The 12,418-nt window shown below is 40.9% G+C and overlaps 1 protein-coding gene across 5 annotated transcripts in view; it reads right to left on the bottom strand.

The window, feature by feature from the left end:
- Nucleotides 1–12,418, bottom strand: part of LOC125455092 (exportin-1) — a 72,800-nt gene that overhangs the window by 8,256 nt on the left and 52,126 nt on the right. For all 5 annotated transcript variants that reach the window (XM_048536644.1, XM_048536646.2, XM_048536643.1 and 2 more), the window contains one exon: nucleotides 12,162–12,356. In XM_048536644.1, coding sequence (XP_048392601.1) covers nucleotides 12,162–12,356 — 195 coding nt within the window. The remainder of the gene's footprint in view (nucleotides 1–12,161; nucleotides 12,357–12,418) is intronic.

The raw sequence follows: 12,418 nt of genomic DNA, 5'->3' as shown, positions 1-12,418 counted from the left end.
ACAGAAGAGAAGGCAGCACATTAAATTTAGATATTAAACACAAAATTAAGGAAAAATATCGTTTCCTGATGCATAACATAAAAGCTTACAAATACATTAAACTAGTTGATAAGACTTACTCCATACCTCACCCACTTACCCCATAACACCCTCATGTCTGCACCATCCCTGGCCTCGAACAAGTTTTTTTTTGCCTTTAGGACCATGACGATGCCCAGAATACTGAAACCAGCTGTCACATTTTGTCCTATGAATCCACTCATGACAGTGAGGAAGGTCAGTGTGTGCAGAGTCATGATAATTAACCTGTTGTCCACTACTACTTAGTATAGTGCAAAAGAACTCCAATACAGTATCCTAGTATGCATTTACAAAGAACAAAAAAATTACAGGGCTGGAACAGGCCCTTTAGCCCTCCAAGCCTGTGCCGATCCAGATCCTCTATCTAAATCTGTTGCCTATTTTCCAAGGATCTGTATCCCTCTACTCCCTGCCTATTCACGTATCTGTCTAGATACATCTTAAATGATACTTTCATGCCCACCTCTACCACTTCCACTGGCAATGTGTTCCAGGCACTCACCATCCTCTGCGTAAAGAACTTTCCATGCATATCTCCCTTCAACTTTTCCCCTCTCACCTTGAAATCATGACCCCTAGTCATTGAGTCCCCAACTCCGGGAAAAACCTTCATGAGAGATATAGACAGGGTGGATAGCAAGATTTTGTCGATCTCAATCAGGTCCCCCCTCAACCTCTGTCTTTCTTATGTAAATAATCCTAATCTACTCAACCTCTCTTCATAGCTAGCATCTTCCATACCAGGCAACATCCCAGTGAACCTCCTCTGCACCCTCTTCAAAGCATGCACATCCTTTTGGTAATGTGGCGACCATAACTGTATGCAGTATTCCAAATGTGGTTGAACCAAAGTCCTATACAACTGTACCATGACCTGATAACTCTTGTACTCAGTACCCTGTCCGATGAATGAAAGCACGCCGTATGCCTTCTTGACCACTATCAACCTGCATTGCCACCTTCAGGGTGCAATGGACCTGAACACCCAGATCTCTCTGTGCATCAATTTTCTCCGGGGCTTTTCCATTTACTGTATAGTTCACTCTTGAATTGGATCTTCCAAAATACATCACCTCGCATTTGCCTGGATTGAACTCCATTTGCTATTTCTCTACCCAACTCTCCAATCTATCTATATTCTGCTGCATTCTCCGACAGTCCCCTTCACTATCTGCTACTCCACCAATCTTACTGTCATCTGTAAACTTGTTAATCAGACCATCTACACCCTTTTCCAGATCATTTAAGTATATCACAAACAACAGTGGTCCCAACACAGATCCCTTTGGAACATCACTGGTCACAGTTCTCCATTTTGAGAAACTCCCTTCTACTACAACTGTCTCCTAATGCTCATCCAGTTCTCTGTCCATCCAGCTAGTACACCCCGGACCAGAGACAATTTCACTTTCTCCATCAGCCTACCATGGTGAACCTTATTAAGCACCTTACTGAAGTCTGTGTATATGACATCTACAGCCCTTCCCTCATCTATTAACATTGTCAATTCCTCAAAGAATTCGATCAAGTTGGTAAGACATGACCTTCCCTGCACAAAACCCATGCTGCCTATCACTAATAAGCCCATTTTCTTCCAAATGTAGATAGATCCTATCCCTCAATATCTTCTCCATCAGCTTCCCCACCACTGACATCAGGCTCACCGGTCCATAATTAGCTGGATTATCCTTGTTTAAGAAGGGTAGCAAGGGGACATTAGCAATTCTCCAGTCCTCTGGGACCTCACCCATGCTCAAGGATGCTGCAAAGATCTGTTAAGGCCCCAGCTATTTTCCCTAGCCCTGTTTGTTAAAGATATTTCATGACCCCTTTTAGCCCTCTTAATGCCTCATTTCAGATTGGTCCTACTTCCCCTGAAATTCTTCCAAAGCTTTGTCTGTTTTCAGTTGCCTATACCTTATGTATGCTTCCTTTTTCCTCTTTGCTAATCTCACAATTTCACCTGTCATCCACAGTTCCCTAATCTTGCGCTTCCTAGCCCTCATTTTCACAGGGACATGTCTGTCCTGCATTCTAATCAAACTCTTCAAAAGCGTCCCACATATCAAATGTGGATTCACCCTCAAACAGCTGCTCCCAAACCACATTCCCCAGCTCCTGCTGAATTTTGCTACAGTTGGCCTTCCCCCGGTTTAGCACGCTTCCTTTAGGACCATTCATTTAGAATGGAAAAAGCTCATGAAGTGGTTGCTCTTAATATCCCAACTGTAAATACACAAGCCTTTACATAAAGCTACACTATAAACTGAATCAGTATAAGTTCAGTAATTGCTCCTTTAAGTCCTTACTGGATTCAAACAAGAAACCCTTATTGGACAGTTATTCTCATTCCTTTACTGAGGTGGAGGTCATCCTGGTGGCAGTAGAGCCATGTGCTTACAGCTTACCCATGTCAGTTTAGAACATAAAGAAAGGAGTTTGAAGGTGGCTTTACTTAGCTAAAAATATTCATTAACTCATGATACTAGCTCAGATTTAGTAGCCAATGGCAAAATGACATTGCCCACCAAAACAGGAAAGCCACCCACCAAATTCTCTTTAACTTTCCTTCAAAGTGGGCTGTTAGCTGGTTCTACCATGCTGTTCTGTTTCAAATTGCTGCACAGCCATGAAATTGAAAAGGTACACTGCTTGCAAACAGCCTAATTTTCCTGTGTGACATATTCTCTATTGCTCATATTCAATCGCACAACTGTGAGAAGCTTCATCTCTTCAGACACACTGATGCGTGTGGCATTAGTTTCCTCTTTCCTAACATTGATTTGACTTAAACTAAACTGGTATCCAGATGCTCAGCTGACGGATAAATAGGGTAACAACCAAAATTCTCAACAGCAAATCGGGAATTGAAGACAATGATTATTCTTTCTTCTCAATTCACGGAGAACAAAATAAATGACTGGCACATAGCTAAATCAAAACTTCAAGCTAAAAATGTGCAAATCATAAATGGAGAAATTATGAAATCTATACTACTTAAAAATCCAGCTACACCTTGCTGAAAAATGTGCAACTTTTCAAAGAATACACAGCAACACAAATAGCACAACATGGAAATCCACTCAATTCAGTGGTTTCTAATTGATTGCAGACTGTGGAAACATCAAATGCATACCCTTTGGGAATGGAATCACCGGTAGCAACTTATGGAATTCTGTGCTTAGCTAAACAGAGTCATAGCATCATTGAGCTACACAGCATGGAAACAAGGCCCCTAAGTCCAACTCATCCATGCCAACCTTCTATCCTAAGTTAGCAAATGGGACTAGACTAGCATCTGGTAATATCCCTCTTAAACCCTTCCTATTCACAAACCCATCCCGATGTCTTTTAAATATTGTAATTGTACCAGCCTCCTCCACTTCCTCTGGCAACTCATTTCATACACCCTCTGAAAAAAAGTTATCCCTTACATCCCTTTTAAATCTCTCCTCTCACCTTAAATTTATACCCTCTGGTTTTGGACTTGCCCCACCTTGGGGAAAAGACCTTGGCTATTCACCCTATTCATGCACCTCATGATTTTATAAACCTGTGTAAGGTCACCGCTCAGTCTCCAACACTCCAGGGAAAATAGCCCTACCTAGCCTATTCAACCTCTCCCTACAGCTCAAACACTTCAACCCTGGCAGTATTCTTTGAATCTTTTCTGAACCCTTTCAAGTTTCACAACATCCTTCCTATAGCTGGGAGACAAGAATTGTATGCAGCTTTCCAATAGTGGCCTACCCAATGTCTGGTACAGCCATAACATGACCTTCCAACTCCTATACTTGATGCACTGACTAATAAAAGGCAAACATTCCAAATACATTCTACTCTATCCTGTTCACCTGGAACTCCACTTTCAAGCAACTATGAACTTGTACTCCAAGGTCTCTTTCTTCAACACTGCCCTGGACCTTACCATTAACTGTATAATTTCTGCTCCGACTTACCTTTCCAAAATGCAGCACCTCACATTTATCTATATTAAACTCCATCTGCCACTCCTCAGACCACTGGCTCATCTGATCAAGGTCCTGTTGTATTCTGGAGGTAACTTTCTTGGTTATCCACTACACCTCCAATTTTGATGTTATAAACTTATTAACCATACCTCCTAAATCTACACCCAAATCATTTATATACATGACAAAAAAAAGTGGACCCAGCACCAGTCCTTGTGACATACAGCTGGTCACAGGCCTCCAGTCTGAAAAGCAACCTTCCACCACCACCCTGTCTTTTACCTTCAACCCAATTCTGTATCCAAATGGAGAGTTCTCGCTGTATTCCACATGATCTAACCATGCTAACCAGTCTACCTCGAGAAGCCATGTCAAACATTTTACTATAGATCACATGCACTGCTCTGCCTTCATCAATCCTCTGTTACTTCTTCAAGAAACTCAAGTTAGTGAGACACAACTTCCCATGTCCAAAGCCACGCTGACAATCCCTAAATCAGTCTTTGCTTTTTCAAAAACATGTAAATCCTGTCCCTCAGGATTCCCTCCAACTTGTCCACCACTGATGTCAGGCTAACCGGTCTACAGTTCCCTGGCTTTTCCTTACTACCTTTCTTAAATAGTGGCACCACATTAGCCAACCTCCAGTCTTCTGGCACCTCACCTGTAGCTATCGTTGATAAAATAACTCAGCAAGGGGCCCAGCAATCACTTGCCTAGCTTCCCACAGAGTTCTAGGGTACACCTAAGCTAGGGATTTATCTACCTTTATGCATTTTAAGACACCCAGCACCACCTCCTTTGTATTATCGACATTTTAAGATGCCACTATTTATTTCCTCATGTTCTGTAGCTTCCATATCCGTCTCCACAGTCAAAACTGATGCAAATTACTTGAGACATATCTCCCCCATTTCCTGCGGTTCCACACATAGGTGTATCTGCTGACCTTTAGGGAGTACTATTTTCTCCCTAGGTACTGTCCCAGTTTGTCCTCAATGTATTTGTAGAATCCCTTTGGATTCTCCTGAAACTTATTTGCTAAATCTGATATCGCAAGCTTCAACATCCCCCTCCCCCTCATGCATCCCAAAACCAGCCAAGCTCGTCCCCACCTCCCTAACTTGTTCTTCCTCTCACCTATCCCCTCCTCCCACCTCAAGCCGCACCCCCATTTCCTACCTACTTTCATCCCGCCCCCTTGACCCATCCATCCTCCCCACCTACACTGGCTCCATCCCCACCTCTAATCTGTCTGTCTCCTTGCCACCTATCTTCACCTCTATCCATCTTCGATCCACCCCTCCCTATTTATTTCAGAACCTTCTCCCCCTCCCCCATTTCTGAAGGAGGGTCTAGGCCCGAAATGTCAGCTTTTCTGCTCCTAAGATGCTGCCTGGCCTGCTGTGTTCATCCAGCTCTACAGCTTGTTATCTGATTCTCCAGCATCTGCAGTTCCTATTATTTCTCTCATGTCCCTTTTTGTCCGGATTTCCCTCTTAAGTATACTCTTACTGCCTTTACACTCTTCCAGGGATTCACTCAATGCCTGCTGTCTATACGTGGTAAGTCTCAACTTACCTAGTCATCCAGCATTCCCTACACCTACCACAGTCTTGCCCTTCATCCAAACAGGTACATACTGTCTCTGGACTCTCATTCTCTCATTTTTGAAGGATTCCCACATTCCAGCCGTCCCTTTACCCACAAACATCGACCTCCGATCAAATTTTGAAAGTGCTTGCCTAATACCATCAAAATTGGCCTTCCTCCAGTTTAGAACTTTAAACTTTTAGATCCGGTCTATGTTTTATCATAACTATTTTAAAATTAATAGAATTATGGTCACTGGCCCCAAAGTGTTGCCCACTGACACCCAAGTCAACTGCCCTACCTTATTTCTCAACATGTCAAGTTTGCACCTTCTCAGGAGGTTCATGCACACATTGAAGCAGAAAATTTTCCTGTAAACACTTAAATTCCTCTCCATCCCTTAACATTATGGCAGCCCCAGTCTGTGTCTGGAAAGTTAAAATTCCCCCACCAGAGATCTCCTTACAAATTTGTTCAATTTTCTGCTGACTATTGAGATGGTCTATAGTACGATCACAATAAAGGTGATCATCTCTTTCTTAATTCTCAGTGTCACCCAAATAACTTCCCTGGACGTATTCCCAGGAATATACAGCCGTAATGTTATCCATAATCAAAAGCCATTCCACCTCCTCTCTTGCTCCCTTTCTATCCTTCCTATAGTATCTATACACTGGAACATTAAGCTGCCAGTCCTTCCACCCCCAAGTCATGTGTGGACTGGGATATCATAGCAATTACACATTGTTCCCAACCATGCAGAGTTCATCTGCCTTACCTGTTAGGCCTCTTGCTGTTTGACTCATTCCACTTCCTGCAAACTGGTCTCTTTTTTTCATTGTCTACCTGGGTCTCCACTCCCCCCTTGAATTTAAATCCTCCCAAGAAGTTTTGTCAAATCTCCCCGTCAGTATATTAGTCCACTTCCAATTCAGGTACAATCTGTCCTTCTTATACAGGTCACTTCTACCCCAGAAGAAATTCCAATGATCCAAAAATGTGAATCATTCTCCCCTGCACCAGCTCCTCAGCCACACATTCATCTGCGCTCTCCTATTCCCACCCTCACTAGCTTGTGGCACTGGGTGTAACCCAGCTATTCCTATCCATGAGGACCTACATTTTAAATTCCTGCCTAATTTCCTATATTCTCTCCTCAGAATCTCATCCTTTTCTCTTCCTATGTCATTAGTTCCAATGCATTCTGCTGTTCCCTCTCCCCTTTGAGAATGTTCTGCATCCTGAGATATCCTAGATCCTGGTACCAGGGAGGCAACATACCATTCTGATGTCTTGTTGTCAGCTGCAGAAACATCTGTCTGTGCCTCTGACTCAAGAGTTCCCAATCACAATCAACTGCTTAGAATCTGATGTACCCCTAGTTACAGTAGAGCCAGTCCCAGAACCAGAAACTTGCCAACTCGTGCCACTTTCCACTGACAATCCCTCACCCCCTAAATTTTCCAAAACAGATTACTTGTTTGAGATGGGACAGCCATAGCAGATTCCTGCATTACCTCTCCAACCTTGTAGCAATGCTTGAAACCTGCGCATGTGCTTGTTTCAAAGAGCAACAATGGTGAAAGCCAATAGTTTCAAGTTCTTACTATACTAGAGTTTGGGCTACTGGCCCATGAATATTTCTTAAAATGAATCAGTCTACCCCAGGCCACGAAATACAAGATTACCTTTTTTTAAAGCACAACAATATTTCTGAATACATTCAGCGTAAGTCAAGCATTTTTCAGCCATATGTTGCACTCATTAGTAGTCAGCCTCAAATGCTTTAAAACAGCTGCTTTACTTCCCAGCACCTCAGACAGCAGGAGATCAAGAAAGCCATATTGCAATGATATTCCAGTTTTGTTTTTAAAAAAAGGCATATGGTCTCATGGTGAATAACAAAGATGGAGATCATCCACAGCAGGCATTCACTTTTCAATATCAAATTTGAGAGAACTTGTAAGGGATTCTGCAATTTCAAATCATTGATTTATATGAGAACATCTAAGGTACAATATTCACTTATGTTCTTCATTATTTTCCTCTGCTGAAACTATGTTACTTGACAACTGCATCTTTAACTCATGAAGAAATTGTTCTCAGTGATTCCCAATGATCAGAATCATTTTTATTTGACTCTGTACCTTCCTATGATTAGATGGCTGGATGAAATTTTAGAATCTAGCTAAACACTTTATACAGAAATACATTTCAGCACAGTTTGTTGCTTTTTTGTTTTAAAAACTGCAGCCCATCACCAATAATTATTCACAGCACCTGTTCACCTCTCTGAAGCTCCTGTCAATTACCATGCACTCCAGTCTCCATTTGCTTCCTTCTTTCATCTTAACCATATATTTTAATTCCTATTGGCTGAATGTACCAGTTACTCACCAATACTTCAATGATCTGTTTGCATTGCTTTGAGCATCGAGAATCAACAAATGTTGCTTTCAATACAACACTCAAGGTAAAAGTAATAGTAACAATATAATCACAGAACTTCTACAGCACAAAAGGAATCCATTCATTCCATCAATGCATCAGCTCCCCAAAGTGTCATTTTTCTGCCTTATCTCTGAACTCTGCATGTTGCTCCTTTGCAGATAACAATCCAGTTCCCTTGTGAATGCCTCTACCATGCTCAGTCAACACATTCCAGCTCTCAACTACCTACTGCATGAAAAAGTGTCTCATGCCTCAAATAATCACTTTAATTCTGTGCCCAGGCTTTTGATCTTTTTATCAATTAGTAGATTAACGCATTACTCTAACCTCAGGACCTATGCTTCATATACAGTTAGAAAACAGATCATCTCCATCTAGACTGGCGGCATAGGTCTTGCAGGGGTGGGCGGGGGGTGGAGGGAGAGAAGAGGAGAAAGGAACAAGTCAAGAGTAGTCTCAAATAAATTCTTAGAGTCTGCATACTCCAAGATAATCTAAAGGTCAATTTTGGAAAGAAAAATCTGTTAAATGAGAGAATTAAAACGATCGCTTCTTTAAAAAAAATACGATGTGCAAGCTCTGTTAAATGTTAAATGCCCATTTCATCCCAATGAGAACTGTCTGGAACATTTAGGATAAATTGTAAAACTGTCCTTTCATTTGCATTTTTAAATGACTATCAAAATAGAAGGCTGAAATATCTTCAAGTGCCTTCAGAAAAATAGTCAAACAGAGAATATAACTGCTTTCTCCTGAAGTCTGCACTACATATCCAGCCAACCAACAAGCAGCTGCGTTCACCAAATAAAACAAAGGTCCAAACTTATGAATGTCCTGATTATGTTAATTAACTCCACACTAAAACTAACAAACCCAAAGGCGAGTCTTTTCAGTGCAACAATGATATTGGTTTAATCCTCCTACTTATGATTTGTATTATTGAGTAGATGCCAAACCGTCCATCATATCTATTCCACCACCTCATCAGATCATGGCTGTTCTCACTACAACCTTAATGCCATGTTCTTGTGCACAGCACCCTCCTGCCTAAAGGTCCTCGATTCCCTCATCAAGCAAAAAGAAAGTCCAACTCAGCCTTAAATATATTTAAATGAGCTGGACTCCATTGCTCTCTGTAGAGGAGAATTCCAAGAATGACTCTTTCATATTAGTCATAAATGGAAGACTCTTACTTTTAGACCATGCTCCCTACATTTAGACTCACCTCACAAATAAGAAACATGTACTCTGCATGTCAATCTTCCTCAGGATTGAACATTTCCTCACAAAGATAAACACCTTCATCCCAGATATAAGCCTACAGAACCTTCTCTGAACAGCTTTCAAAAAGCAAGCATATCCTTTCCTCAAATAAAACAATCAAAAAAGTGAACATAGTACTCTTGATGTAGTCTCACCAATGCTGTTCAGTTTTAGCAAGAGCTCCTTACATTTATACTCCATCTTTATACATTCAAGGTCAACATTTTGTTATGCCTCACCGGGGTAACACGCTGGAAATTCAAACTTGCTGTTCCAGAAGAATTACCAAAGTGATTTTATAAAACATGCAAAATTCCTTATTTTGCCAGTCTTTTTAGACTCAGGTTGACAGAAAGCAGGGACCAGGTTACCACACTCAAAAACTATTACAAATAAACAAGTTCTTACTACAGATAAATAATTATGAAGTATCCTCATAACCAGAACCCACTTAGAAACCTCAAGAGACACACAAACACACACACAAAAAAAATGGGCGTTATGGATAGAAGCAAAAACTAGGAAGATCTTGTCCAGATTTTCACAGAGATAATCCTTTTGCCTGTCAAAATGCTGCTTCGTGATCTTCCTGTCAGATACTTTTACTTGCTTACATGAATTTCACGGTAAAAGCCAAGGATGATGGGGAATGGCTGTTTGTATGAGTGGAAGCTGCTGTCTATGGTGCTTGGATGATAAGAGCAGGGAGATTTGTTGAACAAAACCTTGGTTAAGCCATAGGTGGTGAAGTTGTGCACGCAGTTCTGGTCACCACACTATAGAATGGATGCGATTACACTGGAGGATACACAGAAGAGATTTACCAGGGTTTGTCTGCGATGTAAACCTTTAGTCAGGAACACAGGTTGGGTACGCTCAGGTTGTTTTCTTTAAAGCAGAGAAGGCTGACAGGGGACCTGATAGAAGTACTTAAGAATACAAGGGGGATGGACAGGGTGATGAGGAATCAGCTGTTGCCTTTAAGTGAAAGGTCAATAACAAAGGGCATACTTTTAAGGTGAACAGCAGGAGATTTAGAGGAGTTTTGAGGAAAACCATTTCATCCAGATGGTGGAAGGAATCTGGAATGCACTGCTTGGAGGGAAGTAGAGGCAAGAAACCTCGACTTTTAAAGGCTGCTTGCCAAGTGCTGGAAAGTGAGATTAGTGTAATTGGCCCATCGAATCTGCACTGACTTAAAGGGCCTCTTCTGTCTTGTATGAGGCACAGGTTCACTTTTTATAAAGCTCTTAACTTGTTAGCTAAAATGTGATCTACAAATTCAACAGATGATGGGAAAGAAACTGGCTTTCAGGCCTGAAATGCTTTGAACCACAGAGCAAAGTGAGCTCCTTCTCTTCCAAGATATGACTTCTGCCCTGAATATTCGCATCGCAAGCTGTTCAGCTATCCGAGAGCTATTCACATAGTTGCTGACAGGTCATTATAACTTGTCACATTTCACCAACCAATCAGCTACTTGTTGCCAGCCAAATATCTCTGAACCACATCTGCGACCAATATCCCCCCCACACCACTGCTTGCACAAAACAGCCATGTAAACATCACGAGTGTCAGGCAACTTGCTTTTATAAAGCACAGCAATCCTTCAAAAATCCTTGGCCTTTAAAATCAGTAATTTTCGCTTTCAGTCTGCAATCAAAAATACAGTAAAAGGTACTGTCTTTATAATTTTATTTGCCTTAATTACTGGTGGAAAATTACCCCATCCATACTTCACACACAAATCTAAACTGCCAATCACTTTTAGCCATCTCTCAGTAAATTAAGACAAATGTGGAATTTATCAATTTTGTCATTAAATCGCAACTCAGTAATAACCTTCTCACCAACGCTCAGTTTAAGTATCAGGTTAACATTGCTTTACAGTTTATTACAGCCTGGAACTGTACACAAACTGAGAGGTGAGATAAAGTAGGTTGCCTCAATGCAAAGGTAGTACTCGACTATGACCAAGAACCTTGCAAAAATTGAAGCCAATTGAAATAAAGAGGGTATTCCTTATACTGTTGAACAGATGTGTAGCAAAGGCAACAAGTGGTGAGAAATCAGTCACAGCCCATTATATAATTTTAAGAATTCTTAGCCCAATCTTTGCCAGCTGCTTAATGAACAGTTCAGAGTAGCTTATTCTTCGAATTTCAGTCTGAACTCACTTTCAACAGGCAAGACATAGATGGTTTCATCTTCAGAACATTTAGAGCCTCATTCGTATGGCTCAAAGATGATGAAATACTCATCCACATTCAAGAAACTCAACAGCATGAGGAAGAAGTTTACCTAACTGACATTCTTGCCAGTGGAGTAAAACATCAAACCCTTTCAGCACTTAATCATTCCAACAGCATTGTTGTTGCAAGACATACAATAAAAAATTCACCAAATTTGCTTTGTCAGCACCAAACCCCAGAACATCAATAATCAAGAAGCAGAGGGAATATCATCTAGAAGTTATTTGATCACTGGTACAAAACCTAAAAGCACCTAGACGGCATCATCACAAATATCAGAAGACGTTTGCGATTACTTGAGAGCAACAGTGGACGAACAATAAATGTGGACATGAACCTCAAATTCTGGGAGCCAAGTATAAAAAGTGACACACAGTCAAAACCTCAACAGTACCAAATTTTAATTTAAAAACTTATTGCAAAGTTCATATCCTTTGCGTGACCTTTACAATTCTCAACAACTCAATGCATGTCTGAGTTTATTTTCTTCTACCTATTTTTCAGATCTGTAAATAAAAGATCCTTGTGTCCAACGATCCTTTTCTCTTACCTTGTTAATCATATTTAAAGTGCATTCGAAGACAGCATCAAATATCTGAGGAATTTCAGAAGTGATATGTCCACCCAGTTTATTCACAATGGTTGCCATCGTGCTAAGTACTTCTGGTTCTCTAGCAGCTGGCACATTCCTCTGGTAATCAATAAGCACTGCATCCAGCAATGGAGGAACAAAATTTTCACCAACCTAAAATTAACATTGTAAAATTAACTTTTTCACAACAATAGGATAGTTTAAACAGTAATAAT

The sequence above is a fragment of the Stegostoma tigrinum genome, chromosome 9 (genome assembly GCF_030684315.1).
Source record: "Stegostoma tigrinum isolate sSteTig4 chromosome 9, sSteTig4.hap1, whole genome shotgun sequence".
Taxonomy (NCBI): Eukaryota; Metazoa; Chordata; class Chondrichthyes; order Orectolobiformes; family Stegostomatidae; genus Stegostoma; species Stegostoma tigrinum.
Note: the sequence above shows the minus strand (reverse complement) of the source record. Positions and strands in the feature narration are given on the sequence as shown.